Below are 24,673 nucleotides of genomic sequence, written 5' to 3'. Positions count from 1 at the left end.
TATGTTGTGCAAAGACCTTGGGCTAACTTTCTGCCTGGGGCAAATTTCATACCACATGGTGTGGGAATAACTACTACATCAGGATATGGATCAGCAGCTTCATTAGTCACCTGTTTCCATGAATGCCAGATCTGAATTCGATGGCGAGCAACACAAGGTCCAGCTTCACAAAGCACAACCTAGGGAGAGGAAACAGGCCTGAAGTGTTAAACTGCAGTAAGCCCCTGTGTAGGCCCCTTTATTCAGATTTAAAGTGACCGTACTTCAGTTTAAGGTAATTCACTTTGGAAGTGAAATAAGCGAAAATTAAATTGAGGCCCTAATAGCTTATTTACACAAGGAATTATTCCAGAATAGCTATTCCTGATTAACTCTATGGCTGACATTTCTGTTTGGGAATAAGAGCTTCCAATACATGAAGTTAATCAGGAATAGTTAATTCACTTTTAATTCACACTGTACCTCAGGGGTCTGAAACCTGTGACTTCAGAGCCACATGTGGCTCTTTAAGGACTTCTTTGTGGCTCTGAACACTATAATTCCAAAGTTAAAAAAACATACCCTCCTGATTATTTTTGATAAAAGGTGAATGTCTAAAAGCCTAACAATGAACAACTCATATCTAAATACCAAACAATATATGATCTTGAAATGTTAGTTGACTCCCACTTTAACATGTGCAGTGCATTGTGGGATATGATCCTGTTTCTGTCCTTTGACTGTATTGCTAATAAAATCTTGATTTTGAAAAGGGAAAGGAAGCTTGTAGTCTTCCTGCTGTGAAGGCCAACACACATTTGAATAAAGAAAACTGAAATTAAACATGTCATAAAGTTGCCATCATTAAAATGTGTTCAGGAGTGAAAGTCTGGAAGACAATGGTGTCAACACACACATGTAAAGTGTGAGGAAATAGAATATGTAAAAAATTTGTGAACAGCCAGCAGTAAACATGTGTCACATTATAAATCACTGCATGTGCTGTTCTTAAAACAGGGGTTACAAAAAGTATGGTTTGATGTTCTTTTTTAAGGACCATCTCATATTCACACGCATTGCATGTGATGCATTGCATCTCTTGAATTATAGAGCTTTTAGTCAAATTTGAAAAATTGGCTCTTCTGCTTTGGTTGCTGACCCTTGCCCTACCTTGTTCTGTATTAACTTGCATGTGTAGACAAACCCTAAGTGGGAAGGATGAGGTTAACACTGAGCTCTGTTCTACCTACCGGCAAACATCTGGAAAAGTCATGTCCACAAAATCATTGGAGAGCCAATAAGTCATCACTCGATAGTCATTGCTTTCAAAAGCATTCCCGTGCCGTAGGATTTTTCTCCTCACCTAAAACAAATAACCATGGAGCAAAGGTTGTTTTGTGAAAGAGGCACTGTAATATTGGCCTGCAGGCTGCTGCAACCCTGAGATGGCAGCCACATGAATACCCCTTAGAATAATGGGCCAAATTAATTCATAAATCATACACTTCACACGTATATGTTCATTGCGGCTGGTTGTTTATCAACACTAAAAATGGAGAAAGTCACAGAGTGATGTAAAATACAAAGAAGTCCCAGAGCCAAATAATTTTGAGCAAAATTTCCTTTACTTTGCAATAACTATTAGGGTATGCCTACACTTGTCATTTAAAGTGCACATCATCCCTTTTCTGCACAAAAACATGGGAACTTCTGCATATGCCAGTGACTTTTTCTTGTGACACTGAGAAGTTTCATTGCAAAAAGAGAACCACCCTCACAAGAAGTGTACGGCTCTTACCGGTGATGATTTTGCGACAATGTGCAAGTGAAGACATGTTCTTGCTGTTTATGTAGATTTTAGCTTCTGGAGGATCCATAGTACCTATGTGACCACTCTGGCAAGCAGCTCTGATGCCAGGTAAACAGACATCCACCCCTTCCCCGTTTGCTTGGAAAGAGCTGACAACACCTGGTTATATGACAATGGCTGCTCTATGGTGCAAATGATCCCCTGCTTGGAGCAATGCTGAGCTACTGGAGCTGACTGGTGTCTGGGGAGAGGAGGCTATACAGTGACACCATAACTCACTCCCTCCCTACAAGATCTATCATCAAAATGTAGAGAGCTCATTGTTGGACAGCTATCATCAAGGCATGATTCTGATGGGCAAAGGAAGTGCTGCAAATGTAAATGCACTCTGCCACCTGTGGAAGAGTGAGTACACAAACCAGGGCTTCTCTTTCATCCGCTCCCCATCACTACTGAAACTGAATGCAAAAATTCTGCAAGCATAGACATAGTCTGAGTCAGTTTACCTCATTACTGTAGGTCTGGTCTTCCCTTATGGCCTTTCATATGTCAGTAAGGGTGACAATTTTTGCTGACATAGTCATACTGGTAAAAGCCATCATGTAAGGGCAATTACACTGGTATAAAGTTGCTTTGCATCAGTATTGCTTATTTTAGTTCCCCAGCTGGAATAAGCTATACTACTATAGGCTCCTTAAACCAGTATAAATGTGTTCATCATAGGGCCATGGTGGCTTTAACTATACTAGTATCACTAAAATAGCAAAATGTTCTAGTGCAAACAAATCTTTAGATTCTATACTGCCACCATCACCATGGCGTTGAAGTACCTCCCACGAAAAACAGTTAATGAAGTTGATGATGAAAAGTTTTCAACAAGATTTTGTGGTTTTTATTCAAATGAAAAATGGCTTTCTTGATAAAAATGGAAATTTTGGCAATAAACGCCCATTGTCAAACATTTTCAGGCCTTCACAGAACAAAAAGAAAGCCATCCGTTTTTGTTTGTTGTGGAGCTTTTTTTTTTACTGAAACAAAATCAGATTTTGGTTGGAAACTAAACGTGACAAATTTTGTAGTAAAAAAAAATTCCTAACCAGCTTGAACAATTAATAATAGTAAACTAATATCGTAGGCAAATATATTCCATTGCCATAATTACTATTTGACCATGGACTGGTTCCTTCTAATTTAACCAAAATCAAACCTTTCTCAGTGTTTTGTGAAATGGAACGTGTCTAATGCATCTCTTTTCCTCTAGTCAGCAGAGAACCCTGCACGTCATAAACCTTCCCATCAAAAATCAATACATTTCCTGAAAATATTTTGTCATTGATGACACAGCATAGTTTGATGAAAACATGTTTAGTCAAAAACGTTTCCAACAAGTTTTAGGCAGAACTTTTGCATATGAATGAGACCCATCTTTATTTCACATTTCATTCTCTAATCTGAATAAGCAAAATTGAGAATGAAAAGTGTCAGAAATCAAAAACGCCAGCATAATTGTCTTGCCACTGTTCTAATCTAAAATAGAGGGAAATTAGATTAGCATAGAAGCCACTTATGGAAGACATCTCAAATGGCCACTAGGTGATAGTAAAAACTTATCCATTGCAGCAAAAGAAAACATGGGGCTTCTCCAAACATCTTAATAATGTCTGATCGTTATCTCTTTTTATCCTCCAATTACACCTTCTGGTATTAGCTGTAAGAATTGCAGAGCAGTTTTGTCTATTGAAAAGATAATGTCTTGATTGTTAATTTCTTCCTTAATAGGGACAGTTCAGGAAAGTGTGAGTAAATTAGTATTCAGTCTTTTGCAGAAGGACAGTACCTAAGTCTTATGCACCACTTAAGTCCCAATTAAATTCCATTTGGAGAGTGTAAGTGCTTCAGTGGCCTTGTTCTGTCCCTCTGTAAAGGCTCAATAAAAGGCTACATCTATATTCTTCAGCAGTTCAGGCTGGAGTGTGTGAACTGGAGTGTGCACCAAAGTGCAGCACCATACCTCTCCCATTCGGATGCTCTGGGTAGGAACTAAAAAGTTCCTAGTTCACATTAATGTAGCCCTGTTTGTCCTTTAGTTCACACCTACTGTATGCAATCTGGGGGAGGTGAACCAGAGCACTTTGGTGCACAGTGCTTTCATTCCCCTGTAGTACAAAATGCAGGGATGTGTAGACCACCCCAAAGCCTTGGGAAACATTTCAAAGTTAGGCCGACATAAGTACAGTGCTCCTGGAGATGAAAAGTTCTCATTATTGAGCATTATAACTATGCTGACCTTAACCCCACAGTGTAGATACAAGTAAATCCATGGAAGGATTCTCCAGTGGTACTGCAACTATTTTTAGTGTGGGGATGCTGAGCTGCAACCTCTCCTCCATCTGTGTGTGACTGTCAGTGTCCCACGCACAGGGTGGCCAACTCCCCTAGATCAGGGGATGAGATGCCATAGCCACAAATGCCATCCTCCACCATCTGGTCCAAAAGAGTTGGCAACCTAGTTAGAGCTAGAGGGGGCTGTGGAGTGGATGGTGGACAGTGGGACCCTTGGAGGGTGCTGGGGCTGGAGGCTGGAAGCTCTGCAGGGAAGCCGAGTGCAAAACCTGGCGGTGCTGCATCACCCCCGCCACCCCACACACACACCCTCTGTGGGATTCTCCTGTCAACCTAGCTACCTTCCCTTGGAGAGGAGAATTATTTACAGCGATGGAAAAAAACCCTTTCCATCACTGCAGAATGCTTGACACTGGAATAGCCACAGCACTGAAGCCCATTGTGTAGACATAGCTTAACTCTGTAAGACTAAAACAAAAAACAGGATATGTATAAGCACAGAGAAATCCTAAAGTGTGGGAAGTAGGGTACAGCTAATAGAAAGCAGGGAAAAGCTATCCTGGGATGGTCTCTCCTCTCATTTACATCAGTCAGTTCAAATCAGGAGTAATTCTTCTGAGGTCAGCAAAACTACACTGACCTGAGTGCAGAATCAGGACCTGTAATCATGGTGTAAAGCATCACTGCAAACCTAAGATGTTACCCTAAAATGTTAAAAAAAGAGACTGTTTGGCAATCTAGTCTCCCTACCAAATTTAAGTCCCAGTTTGCTCAAGATGAGTCTGAAAATACCTCGGCACTGCTTCCACTAAAATGCACGACACATGCTTGGTAGATAGATTCTGTATTGACCATTCTTATTATTTGCAAAAATTAAGGGCTTACCTTGGTATTCTTTTTCCTAATGAACAGGGTCCTTAGGAGTGTGGACGAGCCTGGAACCAAGCAACTCTGTGCTATGAAGCCTAGCTTTAGTTCAGCAAAACAGATGATGCTGTCGCCTCTCCTCCAGTCCCAGTTGGGGATATTTGACAGATACACCTGTTGCAGGATAAGATAATGAATGTACATGAGGATAAAGACAGGCTGGTACCTAGAATATTTTCTGAGTCCAGATTTTGATTTTGAAAAAAAAATGTTTTGAAAACTTCAAAACAAGAAATGTTTTAAAATTGTTCAAAGTTTTCATGACTGGTTTTGTAAACAGCTCTCAGCCCAGGTTTTATAAAAGGGACTAGTGATTTTCAGTTCTGATTAATGTTGGTGCCCTACTTGAAGAACCCTTAGAGAGGCTAAGCTCTTCCTAAAAATCAGGCAGCTTTAAGAGATCTCACATTGGCCACCAAGCCATTGAGGCATCAAAAATCCCCACTATTTTTTAAAATATTGGCCTAGCTCCAGTGTTTCCTCAATTATTTTTTCTATCGATGGGCAGAATAAATTCTGTTATGTGCACCAAGGCATAAGGGTGTGTACCACCAGTACAAATACATGCTGCTGGCTGTGGGTACTCTGCTAATCAGCTTAACTGCACCTCATATCTCTCCTGGATGGCCACCAAAGCACTCAGCTTACAGAGAACTCTACCTAGCTCCAATAATTCTGAAATTCAGCCAACTAGTGATTGTGCACCTTGCCAGGGTCAGTCAGATTAATTCTCTCTAATTTGATACCCCACATCTGCTTGAGGTTTTACTGGAAAACAAAAATAGATCTCTGCCAGGTGAGCAAAGCTTCTGATTGAAACAGCACAAAATGCAGAGTGAAAACACTAAAGGTAATTTAAACAAAACTGAATAATGCCCTTTAATGGCACACAGTATGCCCAAGAGAAGCCAATTCAATTATCATTTAGTAACATTAAGAGAACCATTTGATATGATAGTAATGGAAGGAGTAAGACCTCTGGGATGAAATCCTCTTCACATAGGAGTCAATCAAACCTTAGTCATTGATTTCAGTGGGCGCCAGGCTTTCACGCAGGAAGATCAGCACTAAAGGGATAAAATTAGACTGACAAAGCTACCAGGCTACCTTGTTATGAGACTGGATTATCTGTATGATGATTCTTGTCTGTGGATAGTGGTTCTTGATAGACAGCACCCTGTGTGAAAAATATACCTATTGGTTAATGTGCTGTCTGGGTGAAATGCTTTCAGGTTTCACCACAGTGAACACAGGGAGAGGGGCCGGAGACCTGTCAGGAATATGGGGTGTTACATCCAGTCTTCCCTCTAAGTTTTTAATTTTGTTACATGCACTGAGGCATATGCATATGAGCACTACCAATAGAACACATGCTACTGGCTGTAGGTCCTGTGCCAATCGGCTAGGCAGCAAGTGAATCTCTCCAGGGTAGCTGCCCAAGTGCTCAGTTTAGAGGGAACATAAGTCAAAGGTGACCTCGGGGTGGAAGCAGTTGGACACAATCCATTTATAGCAGGTAAAATACCTAAAATGTCCTTTGTGTTGTAATACTTTGGTCTCCTTTTGGTTGCTGGGTTTAGCATGGAGGTGCTGGGTAATGCTGGTGGCTTGTGATACAGAGGAAATCAAACTGGTTGAGCTAGCGGTCCCTTCTGGCCTTAAGCTCTATGATCCTGAGAAGGACTTGAACTTAAGCCCACAATTGACATTCTCCATACTTTGGGAACATTTAAAATCCAGACTTGGCTCCCATTGTTCCAGGTGAATCACTAGTGGGGTCAGTCATGAGCCACCCTCCAATGAAATGCCCTGAAATTATAGTTAATTTGGCTATGTTTAGACTATGTTTGCTCTTTTGCAATAAAAGTGTATCCTTAAATAGCAACTCTGTGGCTACTCCCTGTGCTTGAAATAGCAGTGCTATTTTGAGCATGGTATTCTAGTTCCACTACCCCTCATCATGAAAGGGGTAGCAGAAATGTCGAAATAAGCCCTTATTTTTGGACTTCAGTACTGTTTGGACAGCACCAAGTTTGAAATAAGGTATCTTGAAATAATTTATGCAATTTGTATTGTGCAAATTATTTTAAATATATAATTGGAGATACAAATCTCCTAGAACTGGAAGGGACCTTGGGAGATCATCAAGTCCAGTCCCCTTCTCTCTCTTGGCAGGGCTAAGCACCATCCCTGACACCTATCTGCCCCAGTCTCTAAATGGCCCTCTCAAGGATTGAGCTCACAGCTTTGGGTTGAGTTCTTTCTGATTTGTGTGCATGTAAAATAGTTATTTGAAAACAAAGTTCTATCATTCTGCAGTGGAATATATCCAAACCCAGGTTGGTGCTGTGGGAGAAGGCGGGCATAGAGAAAAGTATGATGTATATAATATACATCCCCCAAAGGATGTTTTACAAATGTAACAAATTGCTATTCCAACTGTACTGAGGGACGCACTCCAGTCGCCAATGAAACACAGCGACTGCCGGTGCCTAATGAAAGGGCACCTGGTAATCCTATCAGAGAAGAATGGGAGAATCCTACCCAATGGCATTGGATCAGTTTTAATAGTGTAAGTGGTGAGAGCCATTGAACAAAATGCAAACCTCGTACATAATGACAAGTCTCAAAGAGGGAGCTATATTAACTCACTCCTCAGAAACAACAAGGAGTCCTGAGGCACCTTGCAAACCAAGAGATATTTTTGGGCATAAGCTTTTGTGGGCCACTTCAACTGACAAAGGGGTCTTTGCCCATGAAACCTTATGCCCAAATAAACCTGTTAGTCTGTAAGGTGCCCTAGGACTCCTCATTGTTTTTCTTGTATATGATGGAAACATCTTAAAGCCAGTAGAGACTTCTATGTGGTAAGGTTGATAGGGGCTGCTCTCCCATTGACACCAGCTACTCTTCTTGTTTTGGTGGAGTACTGGCATAGATGGGAGATCACTTGGAAATTGATTTATTGCATCTAAGCAGACAAGATAAATCAACAGTCAGTGAATTGATGACTAGCACAGTGTAGATGTACCCTAATAAGAGTTGCACATGCAAGTACTTGTTCTGAGGTGGAATGACTGTTTCCTAAGGACATGGTTGCCTGAGAGCGGTAACAGCATTCATGAGGGGCAGAGATCAAAAACATCTACTTCAGGAATTGAGAGAAAAGAGAACTGCCCAGCCTTTTGGTCTGTCACACACTTTCAAATGAAAGAGCAATCAGGCGATACTAGGGTACTGCTTGCAGAGAAGCACATGGCAGGGCAAAGACATCCTGTCTTTGGCTGTGCCCATTCATGGCATTTGCAGGTGTTAACATCCATCACACATACAACACTGGAAGAGCTCAACCTACCTTATGATATTGGAAGTGTCTTCCACATAAGGATCCGAAGAGCACATGTCTGCTAGAATCAGACACGCATCTGCAGATCCCATCTGTTTCTTAGGAGAGAAAAGCAAACTTAGGATTTGATTCCACATGCCATACAATTATCCCTTGTGCAAAGCTGAGATTGTCAAAAGTCTTCAGTTTCCATCTGAAGAAGTGGGTTTTACCCACCAAAGCTCATGACCTAATACATTTGTTAGTCTCTAAGATGCTACAGGACTACTTGTTATTTGTGGAGCTAGCAACTAACATGGCTACCCCACTGAGACTTTTTAGTTTTCAGAAAATGCTACATTTCTTAGATTTCTTATATGCTTCTCTTCAAGCCAAAAACAGTCAAAATTCATCTCAATTATTTATTTTCATTTTCTACCTTTACAAATTTTAATCTTTTAGGCTCAAATATTTATCCTTAGATTCTCTTATTCTAGTTCGCTTGGTGTCAGACCTTACTCTGCAAATTGTTCCATTGAAACATATGGGTGTGCTTGACGTAAGTTTCCAATCAATGAGATTAGTGGCAGAATTTGACCATTTGGCTGGGCAGCTCATGACTGGAGCCTGGATTTTGAAAAAAAAAAAACACGTGACTTATGGAAAGAAAATGGTGGATGATAAAAAGGGGTCTTACCGCAACTCTCTTGAGATCTTCCTGATTCAGTACAGAGCCATGGAGGAAAGTGGTATAGGCAGAATAGTATTTGAATACAGTTTCCAGCTCCAGACCGGGAAGAGTTCTACATGATAAAAAAAAAAATCCAAAACAGAAGAAAAATGCTGATCAGCCCCTCGTAACAATGTCGTAGATCTTTTCTCCCAAACACATTGTCCACATTCATGTGATGTTTTTAAAATCTGCTTAAAAGTGACTTGGCAGGTCAGTTAAGCACACAAGGTAGGTTTTATAAAGCCTAAGAGTCATAGAATTTAAATTGCAGTGAAAAGAGAGGATTTTGAAAGAAGCATTCAAAGCAGAAGCGAGACTGGCTAAGTACCTGATCCTTTACTTTGCATTCAGGTGGAACCATGGGTCTATTTTCCTCATTTATACATTCCCATTTACTACAGGTTGAATTTATCTAATCTGGAACTCTGTTGTCTGGTAAACTCTGCAATCCAGCATTATTTTAGTTAGCTGGATGACCAATTATCCTGGGTGTAGCCAACTTTCCCATGGTCCTGTAAAGTTTGTTTACAGCCACCAGTCCACAGTGTACAGTTTGTTTACAGCCACCAGTCCAGGCTGTCAGTGTTCTGTGCTGTTATTTAGCTGTAATTTACTCCCAAATGTCTTCTAAGTGCCCAGTAAACAGTAGAAGTATTGGTAATGTGCTAGAAAATATTGACCTCCTGTCATCCTGCAAATGTTCTCCTCCGGCACAGGTCAGCTCCCAAGGGTGCTGGACAAGACAGGTTCAACCTGTATTACTCCAAATGGAACAGATACGACCCACCATCATTTCACAGAATAATAGATTTTAAGGCTAGATTCGAAGCTGAGATCACAGGCTTATATGCAGGCACATTATGTATGCACCCCTCCCCCAAGTCCAATTTCTCTTTCTTCCTCTCTGCTGTGCTGTACAGGGGGAACCTGCAGGGCATGATTAGGGAACCCAAGGCACCCTGGGAGCTGTAGTTCCCTGGCCGGTTAACTGCCTAGACAGCTGGCCCTGGAGAGGAGAAGGAATTACATTTCCCAGCATGCCCTTGGCTGTTAGCAATGGAGAAGGGAAGGGGATGAGGAAATGTTGTTTTTCACTTATGATATTATAGCAAGATGCCAGATGACAATTTTTACAAAACTTTTATTAATGTATACATTTTTAGTATGTTATAACAAAAACCATTGTTTCCACTCACATTTTTCATTAACCTCTTTTATACACACTGGCTGCGTCTACACGTGCACGCTACTTCGAAGTAGCGGCACCAACTTCGAAATAGCGCCCGTCGCGTCTACACGCGTCGGGCGCTATTTCGAAGTTAACTTCGATGTTAGGCGGCGAGACGTCGAAGTCGCTAACCTCATGAGGAGATAGGAATAGCGCCCTACTTCGACGTTCAATGTCGAAGTAGGGACCGTGTAGACGATCCGCGTCCCGCAACGTCGAAATTGCTGGGTCCTCCATGGCGGCCATCAGCTGGGGGGTTGAGAGATGCTCTCTCTCCAGCCCCTGCGGGGCTCTATGGTCACCATGGGCAGCAGCCCTTAGCCCAGGGCTTCTGGCTCCTTCTGCGGCAGCTGGGGCTCTATGCTGCAGGCACAGGGTCTGCAACCAGTTGTCAGCTCTGTGTATCTTGTGTTGTTTAGTGCAACTGTGTCTGGGAGGGGCCCTTTAAGGGAGCGGCTTGCTGTTGAGTCTGCCCTGTGACCCTGTCTGCAGCTGTGCCTGGCATCCCTATTTCGATGTGTGCTACTTTGACGTGTAGACGTTCCCTTGCTGCGCCTATTTCGATGTTGGGCTGAGCAACGTCGAAGTTGAACATCGATGTTGCTGGCCCTGGAGGACGTGTAGACGTTATTCATCGAAATAGCCTATTTCGATGTTGGCTGCACGTGTAGACGTAGCCACTCAGTGCACAAATATTTTGAACTCTGTTATATTTCAAAAAACCTGTTGTCCACATTTAGAAAAAAGCATCTCTCCCACACAAAAATTCCTGCAAAGCTATGGGACTGGATCATTTAGATCATGCTGTTTAACAGAAGCCAGAGAATTTCACTCCAGTAGCTCTGTATTCAGCCCAATCATTTATGTTTGACTAATGCCAAGAAAGGCATCCAGTCTTGATTTGAAAACAAGGGATGAAAATCCACCACTTCCCTTAGTCATTTGTTCCAGTGGTTAATCACTCTCACTGTAAAAAATTACACCTCATTTCTAACTTGAAGTGTTTAGTTCTAAATTCCATCCACTGGTTCTTATTTTTTCCCCTGCTGTATTAAGGACCATAGTTTCTCCCTGTGAAGATACTACTACTTAATCCTTGTACTCTGTGGCTACGTCTACACGTGCCCCAAACTTCGAAATGGCCATGCAAATGGCCATTTCGAAGTTTACTAATGAAGCGCTGACATGCATATTCAGCGCTTCATTAGCATGCGGGCGGCAGCGGCGCTTCGAAATTGACGAGCCTTGCCGCCGCGCGGCGCATCCAGACGGGGCTCCTTTTCGAAAGCACGCCACCTACTTCGAAGTCCCCTTATTCCCGTGAGCTCATGGGAATAAGGGGACTTCGAAGAAGGTGGCGTCCTTTCGAAAAGGAGCCCCGTCTGGCCGCGCCGCGCGGCGGCAAGGCTCGTCAATTTCGAAGCGCCGCTGCCGCCCGCATGCTAATGAAGCGCTGAATATGCATTTCAGCGCTTCATTAGTAAACTTCGAAATGGCCATTTGCATGGCCATTTCGAAGTTTGGGGCACGTGTAGACACAGCCACTGTGTGGAACATAGATCAGCTACAAGTCTCCTCCACTTCACTGTGTGTCTTGGGACAAAACTTTTATCTGGCTCTAGAAGTACCCTAGTTGTTGCGCTTCAATCTCAGTAGACCTTCTTCATGTCTTCCGAGGTCTTCCTCTTTTGGGGTTTCCTTGCCGGTTCCATGTGAAAGCTTGACAAACTATGCTGGATGATGGTTTTCTGCGAGTGTGGCCTAGCCATCCCCACTTTCGTCTCTTGATTTGAACAGCAAGTGGTTCTTGTCCTACTCTGTTCTAAAGCTCCTAATTTGTGATGAAGTATTGCCATTTGATGTGCAGGATGTACCTCATGCATCTGTTTATAAATGTCTGTAGCTTGTGACTTGAAGACTATTTAGTATGCCAGGTCTTGCATCCATACAAGACCACACTCTTCACACTCGTGTTGAAGATCAGCAGTTTCATCTTTATAGATCTTGTCTGTGAACTGCATATGGGACAGCAAGTCTTGAATGCAGCTGTTGCTTTCCCTATCCAGGCACTGATATCCTTATTTGTTCACGAGGCATTCAGTGGACACTTTTCAATCAGCTAGAGGATATTGGTTTTGCTGCTGATGTCACCCTCCTTTCACACCAACATGAAAGCATAGAAGAAAAGGTCACAACACTAGACAAAACTGCCTCAGTGGCTGGACTGAGGATTAACAAGAGCAAGACCAAGATAATGAGGATCAACCAGTCCAACAACAGCACTGTCATACGGGAAAGGGATGACCTGGAAGATGTGCAGCAGTTTACCTACTTGGGGAGTATTATGTGCATAGATGCAGGAACAGATAAGGATAGTTATGTTATCCTTATGAAGAGTTGTTATGCAGCACCCTGTGAAAATATACGTACACTAATCAAATCACCCTCTATTTTCTTTTTGATAAGCTAAACAGATTGAGATCTTTAAGTCTCTCACTGTCAAGTATTTTCTCTAGTCCTCTAATCATTTTACTGGCTCTTTCCCACACCCTGTCCAATTCTTCAACAGCCCCCTCAAAATGGGAGTGCCAGCATGTCATTACCTCAGTGCCAGTCCCATTAGTGCTGACTACAGAGACAAAATCCCATTACCTCCCTATACCCACTCATTTTCCTCAGTTTGTAAATGGATGTCAATTACAATACTTAATGTGCACATGACCAACCAGAGAAAGATTATAAAGGTTTCTCCCCGCAGCCCTGCCACCTGGCAATAGTTTAGGGATCATCTTTCAGTGACGTGCCTTAACTAACTAGAGAACATAGTTTTATTCTACATACATAACACTTCACATACACATCTCAGTGATTATGATGACCCATCTGACACAGGCTTTCACTAAAGAAATTAAATGATATTCTCTGGCAGGAAGTAGATACCAGAACCAGGGGATCCTTGTAACCCTTATTTAAACCATGACCTTTTCTAGATAGCTCCAAGAGATCTTTCGGTCACAATCTCAGCTAGGGTGAGTCGTAAATTCTAGAAAAGAAGCTTGAAAAAGAAAACATATTTATTCTCATTAAAGATGTAGCACAGAGAATATTTGCTCACCAAGCTTCCCAAGGTGGTAAGGTCTCATAGGTATTTCTGCTCTTTCCTATTTCTAGTTACTTAGGTGTATAATATGACTTCTCTTATCAAAAGCCACCAGTAATAAAAGTAACCTCTAGCTCTCTCCCTCCCACCCCCAAAATAACCACAACTGTGTTTAGGAAATGATTGGAAAAGTGTCGTGGGGATACTCACTCTCCCAAAAAGATAATCTCAGTACAAACATCTCCTGTGTCCTCAGCCAGGAAGTTTGTTAAGAAAGCCGTCACACTCTCCACAGTGAAATTCCCGCAGACGACAATGAACCTACAGAAAGATAATGAGAAACTGTCACGTTTGGGACATGGAGACTACTTATTATAAACATTGTGTGTCACAATTAATTAGCCACTAGATCTCTCTGTGTGCCTTACAGAGCTCTAGATGGGGTGTGGTCCTCAGTAAATATGGCCAACAAAATTAGAAGTCTAGTTGCGTGGAAGCCTTTCTGTTTATAATCCTGTAAGTTAGAAGGGTTGTTTTGCAAACAAGGTAGAGATATAACCCTTCACAAGTATTCAAATGATGTAGACACCAACTTAGAAAAGGACTAATTTACCAGGAGCTGAGGGATACTGAAGAGAAGTTTAAGAGGTGACTCAATAATAGAATATAGGTCTTTATAAGGGGACATGATTCTGGTCGGAGCAAATTATTTTAATCAAGTAGACAAAAACATAACCAAATCCCAACAACTGAAAATTGAAGCTTGACAATTTGAACTGGAAATAAAGAGGCACATTCTTATGAGTGAGGGTAATTAATCATTGCATCAGTTTACCGTTTAAACTGTTTAAAGACACCATACTAGAGGCCCAACTTAAATGTATACCCCAAATAAAAAAACACAGTAAGAGACCTAACAAAGAACCACCATGGCTAAACAGCCATGTTAAAAAGGCAGTGAGAGAGAAAAGGGCAGCTTTTAAAAAGTGGAAGTCAAATCCTAGTGAGGAAAATAGAAAGGAACATAAACACTCCCAAATTAACTGTCATAATGTAGTAAGAAAAGCCAAAAAAGAGTTTGAGGAACAGCTAGCCAAAAATTCAAAAAACAATAGTAAAATGTTTTTTAAATACATTAGAAGCAGGAAGCCTGCTAAAAAAGCAGTGGGGCCCTTGGATGATAAAGATATAAAAGGAGCGATCAAGGAAGACAGTGCCATTGCGGAGCGATTAAATGATTTCTTTGCTTCAGTCTTCACGGCTGAAGATGTTACAGAGGTTCCTAAATCTGAGCCAGCCTTTTTAGGCGACAAATCTGAGGAACTCACTCAGATTGAAGTGACATTAGAGGAGGTTTTGGAATTAATTGATAAGCTGAATAGTAACAAGTCTCCAGGACCAGATGGCATTCACCCAAGGGTTCTGAAAGAACTCAAATGTGAAATTGCGGAGTTATTAACAGTGGTTTGTAACCTATCCTTTAAATCCACTTTGGTACCAAATGACTGGAAGACGGCCAATATAACACCAATATTTAAAAAAGGCTCTAGAGGAGATCCTGGCAATTATAGACCGATAAGTTTAACATCAGTACCAGGCAAATTAGTAGAAACACTAGTAAAGAGTAAAATTGCAAGGCACATAGAAGAGCACGAATTGTTGGGCAAAAGTCAGCATGGTTTCTGCAGAGGGAAGTCGTGTCTGTCTAATCTATTAGAATTCTTTGAAGGGGTTAATAAACATGCGGACAAGGGGCACCCAGTGGACATAATATACCTAGACTTCCAGAAAGCCTTTGACACGGTCCCACACCAAAGGCTTTTATGTAAATTAGGTGGTCATGGGATAGGAGGAAAGGTCCTTTCATGGATCGGGAATTGGTTAAAAGACAGAAAACAAAGGGTTGGAATAAATGGTAAATTTTCACAATGGAGGGGGGTAACTAGTGGTGTTCCCCAGGGCTCAGTCCTGGGACCGATCCTGTTCAACTTGTTCATCAATGATCTGGAAAATGAGGTAAGCAGTGAGGTGGCAAAGTTTGCAGATGACACCAAGTTGTTCAGGACAGTCAAAACCAAAAGGGATTGTGAAGAACTACAAAAAGATCTCAGCAAACTGAGTGATTGGGCAGCAAAATGGCAAATGAAATTTAATGTGGGTAAGTGTAAGGTAATGCATGTTGGAAAAAATAACCCAAATTACACGTACTACATGATGGGGTCAAATTTAGCTACGACAGATCAGGAAAGGGATCTTGGAGTTATAGTGGATAGTTCTCTGAAGACATCCACGCAGTGTGCAGCGGCAGTTAGTAAGGCAAATAGGATGTTAGGAATTATTAAAAAAGGGATCGATAATAAGACAAAAGATATCATACTTCCCCTATATAAAACTATGGTACGCCCACATCTCGAGTACTGCGTGCAGATGTGGTCTCCTCACCTCAAAAAAGATATATTGGCATTAGAAAAGGTTCAGAAAAGGGCGACTAAGATGATTAGGGGCTTGGAAAGGGTCCCATATGGGGAGAGGCTAGAGAGACTGGGACTTTTCAGTTTGGAAAAGAGGCGATTGAGGGGCGATATGATAGAGGTATATAAAATCATGAATGGTGTGGAGAAAGTGAATATAGAAAAATTATTTACCTTTTCCCATAATACAAGAACTAGGGGACACCAAATGAAATTGATGGGTAGTGGGTTCAAAACTAATAAAAGGAAATTTTTCTTCACACAGCGCACAGTCAACCTGTGGAACTCCTTGCCCGAGGCGGCTGTGAAGGCCAGGACTCTATTAGGGTTTAAAAAAGAGCTTGATAAATTTTTGCAGGTCAGGTCCATAAATGGCTATTAGCCAGGGATAAAGTATGGTGCCCTAGCCTTCATAACAAGGGCAGGAGATGGATGGCAGGAGATAAATCACTTGTCTTCTGTTCTCCTTCTCTGGGGCGCCTGGCATTGGCCACCGTCGACAGATGGGATGCTGGGCTTGATGGACCTTTGGTCTGACCCAGTATGGCCATTCTTATGTTGTATATGGTAGACTCTCATCAATTCAAATCTATAATTCGAGAATGGGTGTCTTTCTAAAGGCAATAATCTAATTCAACTACAAGTTATGGAATTGATGCAAGATTAGTGGGTAAAATTCTCTGTTATGCAGGAGGTTAGATTAGATGAACATACTGGACCCTGTTAACGTTAAAAGCTATTTGTCTATGAAACTATCACTAAGATCAATTTAGAATAAATATCAGGAAGAAACTGCTACAAGTGATTTCTTCCAGATTGTGGGAAAGTTCCCCAGAAATGGTAGGAGCCCCATCACTAGAGACATTGAAAAATAGGAATTGGTTGACCAACAGGTCAAGGCAAATTAACAGATCTATTTTCCTTTATTTTTCATTCAAAATAAAAATAAATAAATTCAAATTATGAAAAAATGTTGACCTCCTGACAATTCCCCAACCCCACCCCCACCCCCACCTTGTTCTTGTCGAAATTTTAAATTTCAGTTATGTGTTTCACTGGAATTTTATAATTTGAAACACTCCAACCTGTTTTACTGAAAAATAGAATGGACAAAAAACCAAAGAATATACCAGAACAGTCTTGCCTGGTTTGATAGAAAAAGGATAGAAATGATAGGTGTCTTCTTTCTCTAATTTATACTTCCTCTCCTTTTAGGCTAAGTCTATGTTATGGCCTACGCTGGTACAGCTTACATCCTCAGGGGTGTAACTAGACCACCCATCTGCTGGAGTGACATAAGCGTACACTGAAATAAGCACTCGTGCACAGCACTATGTTGATGGGAGAACTAATTATACAAACTTAACTTCTGCCACTTGCAGAGGTGGTATTTTTATGCCAACCAGAAAGCTCGCTCCTGTTGGCATAGAAGAGTCTTTCCCAGACGTGCTGCAGAACAGCAGCCAGTCTTTCCCAGATGTGCTGCAGAAGAGCTGCACTGCTGCAGCGTTGTACCTATAGATCTACCTTAGAAATAAAACTCATATTGAAGAGAGCTGTTGACAACTAGACATGCACTTAAATACTTCAGTGATGAGGGCCAACATGTATGGGTGGGTACATAGAAGGTGTCACCATTTGACTCAAGTTATTTTGTGAAGATGTATATTCCTTCTTATTTCCTCCAACCTAATTTGAAGCCTCTCTACTAAACTGTTCTTTGTTTTACAAAGACAATGTAAACAGTCAGACTTACTTTCTCCCTCTCACTACCTCATAGGATTCTTGGTATTGTTGATTGACTCCAACGATATCCACAATTTCAGGGATTAAATTTGCAAACAGGACCTGTAAGTGTCATGAAATAAAATCCTTCTTAGAGCCATCTCTGCTTTTTCTACTGTCCCAGGTTCTGGTCATAGATGGTGTGCTCCCTTGAGGCTGCATCTGGGAATTAGCTTTCCCCAGCCTTAATCCCCCCACTCTGACTTCCTTTTGTCACTCATTCCATTACCCCTCTTGGTCTCTAGGAATCGCTTCCACTTACTGGCCAGATCACTATATAGACCTTTACCCTGTAACTACTTTCAGCACTCTTTTCCTGGTTTTATACAAGCCCCCACTTACAGCTGTCCATGATCAGCTACATCTTCAGTTAGTGCTTGGCATTGAAGACTAAATCTCCTGCTATGCACAGCCTACTAACTTAATTACCCCTCTCTGGGCCACATGAATCCCTTCAGGAGTCTGTGGAGTGAACACAACCACCCATGCTAAATTGCATAAACTACATTGTGAGTCATTTATCACAGATGAGAATTTGTTTGCTAGTCTGACAATCATCCTGAAGATGAAGGGGGTAATATCCTTTGGGTAAATATCGGATTTGTCATGCTGGTTACAGGGTCCAGGGAAGTCAATATTCTTGTTCTGGTACTTGCCAATACTAGCTTCTTCAAAGAAAGGTGCAAGAAACCCTGAAGTAGGTAGTTCTGAGTGGAGTCAGCTTACCCACCCCAGCTACCTATTACAAGGGTAGAAGGACGATCTTGAAAGGAATGAGGTACATAATTGGGATTCAAAAGAACTATGTTCTAGTCCCACCTTATCCATAATCTCCCTTTGTGACCTGGGGCAAATCATTTATTCTATCATTATGTCCCATTTCCTCATCTTTAAAATGGGAATAGATTCAGAGTTAGAAGAGACTTCAGGAGGTCATCAAGTCCAATCATCTGCTGAAAGCAGGACCAGTCCCAACTAGAGCAAAGTCAAGCTAGGACTTAAATAGACTATGAGAGTGGATTCTGCTACCCCTGCCCAGGTAACTTATTCCAGTGTTTCACTACTCTCCTAGTGAAATAGTTTTTCCTAATATCCAATCTAGACCTCTCCCACCAAGGAAAGACAGACCATCTACCTCTGAGTATCACCTGGCCAGCATGGGACTTGAACCCAACATCTTAGCATCATTAGCACCATACGCCAAACAGCTGAGCTAGCTAGGTAAATAATTGATCCCTACCTCATAAGGCTCTTGCACAATACAAATTATTGATGATTATCTGGTGATCTGAAATGATGTATATAGCTAGTATTTTTTTCCTGACTCTGATTAGTCAAAGATTAGGTGGTATCCTCAAGCATGAGGACTTAAATATTTGCATTTTTAAAAAGGGGTTGCCATTAAAATCTTGAGTATTCTTGTTTATAGGTCAATATCCAACCCTTTTTTGAATCCTTCTAAGCTCATGGCCTCTATGGTATCTCATGGAAGTAAATTTCACAGACTGACTGTGCCTTGTTCAGAACAAAAATATTCATTTTCAGCCATTTTGTATTTTTACCACTGGATTTCATTGAACATCACCTTGTTTTTGTATCGGGAAGTAAGTGCAGTTCCTTGGTGTGCAGCTGGTCATGACTACATCTGTCACTGGCAGTGAGGGCCCTTGAATTTGGATTGTTGGTATCTAAGTCAACTAACATCTTGTCATTGCATTAAACTTCAGAGAATTGGCCAGTTGTGGAAAGGAGATAATGGTTTCTTACCAAACCACCAATGATGAAGAAAATCATGAAAATACGACCCAAAGATGTTTTAGTCACAACATCTCCAAAGCCAACTGTTGACATGGTCACCATTATCAAGTATAAGCAGTCAAAATAGCTCAGGTACTGGGAATTTTGATGGTCAACCCAAGGATCTCCTGAATTCTCCACCTGCCAGAATGATAAAAGATCAGGGAAGGTTTGGAAGGGAGACATTTTATGAGTCTGTCACAGATGCATTTCAGCCCACTCTGGAAGAGTCAATGCTCTTTGGAAGGGTTTCATTGAGTAGCCAATCTTGCTGCTGTCTCTGCATCTCTATTTTCCCCAATGTCTCAAAGAAGCATTTCTTGCTGCTGTAGGATCTACTGTTTATTTCCTAGAAAGAGTCACAACTATTCTTTGCTATTGATATCCCAGTTGGAATATTTGCCAGTTGCCCTGTTCAGGTATTTAAACATATGATAGGGCTTCACTCCTTCACCTGCCTCCTGAGCAAGGGTTGAGGAACTTATTTGCCAGAAAAACATAAATGCAAACCTCTGATGTAGACATGCTACACAACACAAATGGGGCTTGTACCAATGCAGATTAATCTGGGAACATAACCAAGCATGGTGTGTTGATGTAAACTTTTCCTTCCTCAGTTGCAACATTGAGAATTAGAGTCAATGTTTAAAAGTACCCTACGCCCTTGGGCAACGAATATTTGAATCCACATCATCTTTTTCCCTGCCAAGACACAACTTGTCCCTACGTAGCTAAGAAAAAAGTACTTCCCTCTTTATCCTATTTTCCAATTAAGATGATTTGCTAATTCTAGGCCTTGTCTATACTTCAAAGTTGGTTGGTGTACGTCAGTCCAGGGTGTGGAATATACATACCGTTGACAGACATAACTATTCTGATGTTAGCCAAGTGTTGAAGCAGCTGTTTTAATGGAAGAATGCTTCCATCACCATGGGTACCATTGTTTGGGACAGGGGACTCCATATCCATCTAATGATGTAGGCTGACTCTATCTGATGGAGTGATGCTGGCATAGATATGACTGCATATCTATGCTGGTACAATCTCTGTAGGATCGTCATACCCTGACAGTGGTCTCCCAGACCAATATTTACCCCTGTACCATATCTTCTCAAGAAAAGACTACATTCCCCAAGCAAAGTTTACGCAGAGAATATGTCTTAGTACTGTTTTATGGTTACCCAGGAAGCAAATGGAGCAGACCGTACATACCAAGTGTATAAACCCTGCAGATGTGAGCCAGGTGCTGAGAACCGCAGCTAACAATTTGGTCAGCTTGATTGAATTACTGGGGACAAGAAGAGGAAAAGCTCCTTAAAGATGTTGCAAAAGTTATATTACAGTTACATTTGCCTGCATGACTCCACCTGCCTACCACCCCCAACCACTGGCAGGAGACCTCCTGCAGGGCATAATACTGTTGGTCTTCTTTCTTCCATCTGAATAGATCAGCCAGAGCCACAAAGTTGGCTATGGATAAGTTTGTGCAGCTCAGAGTTAGGGTCAGAGGCCAAATACAACACATGGATCCACATGGAATCCTGGCTCAGAAGTTTCCAGCAGTGCAATACATCTACTTCCTCCCTTTCCTAAGCCAGCCAAAACGCAGAAGCCAAGAGCCAGTGATATGTGGCAGACATCATTTGACCAGGCTTTGACTTACCTAGTCTTGGTGATCTTGAGAAACTGCAATATTTTGGGAAGTTCTAACAATCGGAGTGCTCGCAAAAACCGCAAACCTGGGGGAAAACAGCAAAGGAAGAGGACAGGGAAAAGCAATGTATAGCAACAAGCCTATGTCTCTGTGTGCTTAAGTACACACATATGCAAGTACACACTGCTATTTTCATCTGTAGCAGATGTTATAGCTAACTGTGCTACAAGACTATGCAGCTCTTGAGTTCAATATCCAAAGCCCTCAAAATAGGCCTTGTATTGTAAGAAAATATAAGGTCTGAGGATCCCATATCTGTATCTATATATATCCATAGTACCTCCATACCTTGAATACTCTGTGCAGGTCTGGTTGCCCCCATTTCCAAAAAGCTATATTAGAATTGGGAAAAGGTACAGAGAAAGGCAATAAAATGATTAAGTGTATGTAACAGCTTCCATATGAGAAGAGGTGAAAAAAAAGTGGGATGGTTCTGTTTTGACAAAAGATAGATGAGGGGGGTTATGATAGAAATATAAAAAAGCATGAATGGTGTGAAAAAGTGATTAAGAAAATATTATTTACTCCTTCATCTAACACAAGAAGCAGGGTTTACTTAATTAAATTTATAGGCAGTGGGTTTAAAACAAACAAAATGAAGTACGTTTTGACACAACATGATCAACTTGTGAAATTTATTGCCAGGGGATGTTACAAAGGTCAAAAGCTAAACTGTTTCAAAAAATTCAAAAATGAATTAAAAAAGAAAGAGTTAGATAAGTTCCTGGAAGCTATGCCCATCCATGACTTTTAGTCAAGATGGTCAGAATGTAGCCCTCTGTTTGTGTCCCTAAATCTTCAATCTCAGAAGTAGAGTTGACAATTTTGGTAGGACACATACCTGGAGGTTTCATCACGACATAATATTTAATTAAAGGTTAATCTTTAATTCCTGGGACTTCAGGACAATCTTGCAGGGGCTGGAAACCCTTTTCAGAAAGTGAAACTGGATATGAGGGAATAGATCACTCAGTAAATTACCCCATTTTCTTCATTCTGTCTGAAGCATTTGGAATTGGCCACTGTCAGAAGATTACAACACATAAGAACGGCCACACTCGGTCAGTCCAATGGTCTGACTAGGCCAGTATCCAAAGTCCTAAGTGAGGTATAAGTGGAGACTGGCCTTAAGCATTACACAACAAAATATACAAGGAAGTTAGTCTATAGCAGAAGCACTGCACTCTCTCATTTGAATTCCTTGGGAGAGTAACGTCTCATCCCTGGGCTCAGACAAGCAACAGGTATGGCATTAAAACCTAGACAGATAAAAATGCCTGAAGCAGAACTTCATCTGTGCAGATGGCTTGTCCCAGTTCTCTTCACAGGACAAATAATGGCTGCTGTTGCCCCCTGGTCCTAATTTTGCCCTCCACTCACACAACAGCAGCTTCCATAGTGCAGGGAAGTGAAGATAGGAGACACCATCAGCTCTCTGAAGTTAAAAATAAAAGGTGGTCTGAGAGTGAGACATGAAATAATGATGGGGAACCAGATCCCCAAGTGCTACTTACCAAGCCAGTTCGTCTTCAAATAGAAGGAAACACAGACTGGTGGGATGGTGAAGAAATCCACAATGGAGTTGAGCTCCAGCCAGAATGTCAGCTTGTTGTCTGCTGCCATAAACTACAGAAAACAGACAAAGAGTAGAAGGACACTGAGGCTGGATCTACACTTGCTCCGAACTTCGAAGGGGGTATGATGATCAGGGCCACAGGAGATTACAAATGAAGTGCTGTGGTGAATACACAGCACTTCATTAGGCTAATTTTCCCCTGCGGCAACTGTGAAGTGTTAAACTTCCAAGTGCAGCATGTGTGTAGCCGTGGGCACTTTGAAGTGCCCATGCTACTTTGAAGTCCCTTTACTCAACATTTTGCGGCATAAAGGGACTTCGAAGTAGTGTGGGCCCTTTGAAGTGCCCGCGGCTACATGCGTGCCGGCACTTCGAAGTTTGATGCTTCAAAGTCACTGAGGAGGAGAATTATCCTAATGAAGTGCTGCGTATTCACTGCAGCACTTCATTAGTAATCTCCTGTGGCCCTGATTGCCATGCCCCTTTCAAAGTTGGGGGCAAGTGTAGACAAGCCTTGAGAGACTGAAGCCCATCAAAGAGAGAAAAACTGGTTAGCAAGCGGAGGATGGGGTTTCTTTTGCAGAATACAGCTCATTCTCACGCTCTCTCAATTCACCTCTGTGGGTGCCCAATGCACTGTTCCTAGTTTATTTTCAAACAGGGCAGCTTGGGGCAAATTAATCCCTAGTTTAGCTAAACTGCACTGACTTTGATCAAGAATTTATCTGGCTAAGGGAAAAGAGAGATTAAGAAACAGAAGGATATGAAATTGTTACGAGACATGATAACATTTATACTGTGGCTACAAAAGCTAAGTGAAGGCAGTCAGATCTTACCCTTCCAAGCACAGACCTGACTGTCAGAATAGAGAAGAAGTTTCCCACCACAGAAAGAATAGAGATTGACTCTGCAGTGAAGAAGGTATACACTTGCCTCTGAAGCATGAGCATGGTCTGAACCAATAGGGCAAATCTTATGTTCTTAATTGGCAGCAACATGGCTCATAAGGGGGTACATATATCTTACCTATCATTATGACCCCCATCAGCATGATACCTGAGCCTCACAAACTCTAAAGAAGCTTGCAACACCATTTTACAGAGCAAAACTTGCCTAAGCTCACTGAGGGAGTCTGTGGCAAAGGTGGGAACGGAGTTCAGATCCTGTGATGCCAGGATGCCAATATAGCCATCGACCACCATTCCACTACAGCTGTTAATTCTGGGGAGTGGGTCTGATGACCTTGTACATGGCGAAAGAATACCTTACTTCACTATTGGGATGATGGTGGAGTGGTATGCTGTCCTATGCAACACGAGGAAGGATATCCAAAACTAGCCATTTGTAATGATGCCTCTGGTATTAGGATTTATTCCGTCTTGCTCTCAGGAATGTCCAATCTCTCTTACCAGTCACTATTTGGGAGATGATTGTGATCTCGTGCCAGTATCATAACTGTAAACCCACTGATTTCAGTTGAATTAATTCCTGCTTCATATTGTGAAGAGAGGAAAAATATTCCTATCGTGTTTCTTTGTGATGTAAAATAATCATCCAGTAGTTAGAACTTTAATTGAGCTTAGTTGTAAAGTGCCCTTACCCGTAATCCGAAATAGAAGAGGAAGAACGCATTGAAGCTCATATCTACATAAAGGGTGTTGTCTGCGAAGGACTGATAGTGCTCTACCGGACTAATGGAGGAAAAATCATCATCATTTGCATTGGCATTACTCTTTTCATGCAGGAATCTCAAAAGGCTTGACTAATTAGTTTGTTAAACTATTGCACTATGCCTATTAATTAGGGATTATTCCACCATATTTTTGATGATCCACAGCCTGAGCTAAGGCATATCAAAGTCAACAGGAGTCTTTCCATTGACCTC

The 24,673-nt window shown here is 41.6% G+C and overlaps 1 protein-coding gene across 1 annotated transcript in view; it reads right to left on the bottom strand.

Moving 5' to 3' along the window:
- The window catches only part of KCNU1 (potassium calcium-activated channel subfamily U member 1), an 80,386-nt gene extending 55,956 nt beyond the window's left edge, over window positions 1–24,430 (bottom strand). Inside the window, exons 1-13 of the mRNA XM_074981909.1 lie at window positions 24,389–24,430; window positions 22,727–22,838; window positions 21,162–21,237; window positions 20,711–20,786; window positions 19,469–19,639; window positions 17,673–17,764; window positions 13,656–13,766; window positions 9,082–9,187; window positions 8,415–8,497; window positions 6,167–6,236; window positions 5,018–5,173; window positions 1,230–1,342; window positions 111–179 (exon numbers count right to left, since the gene is read on the bottom strand). Of these exons, the coding sequence (XP_074838010.1) occupies window positions 111–179; window positions 1,230–1,342; window positions 5,018–5,173; window positions 6,167–6,236; window positions 8,415–8,497; window positions 9,082–9,187; window positions 13,656–13,766; window positions 17,673–17,764; window positions 19,469–19,639; window positions 20,711–20,786; window positions 21,162–21,237; window positions 22,727–22,838; window positions 24,389–24,430 (1,277 nt within the window). The remainder of the gene's footprint in view (window positions 1–110; window positions 180–1,229; window positions 1,343–5,017; window positions 5,174–6,166; window positions 6,237–8,414; window positions 8,498–9,081; window positions 9,188–13,655; window positions 13,767–17,672; window positions 17,765–19,468; window positions 19,640–20,710; window positions 20,787–21,161; window positions 21,238–22,726; window positions 22,839–24,388) is intronic.
- Between the last annotated feature and the right edge of the window lie 243 nt (window positions 24,431–24,673).

This window comes from Carettochelys insculpta, chromosome 31 (assembly GCF_033958435.1).
Source record: "Carettochelys insculpta isolate YL-2023 chromosome 31, ASM3395843v1, whole genome shotgun sequence".
Lineage (NCBI taxonomy): Eukaryota > Metazoa > Chordata > Testudines > Carettochelyidae > Carettochelys > Carettochelys insculpta.
Note: the sequence above shows the minus strand (reverse complement) of the source record. Positions and strands in the feature narration are given on the sequence as shown.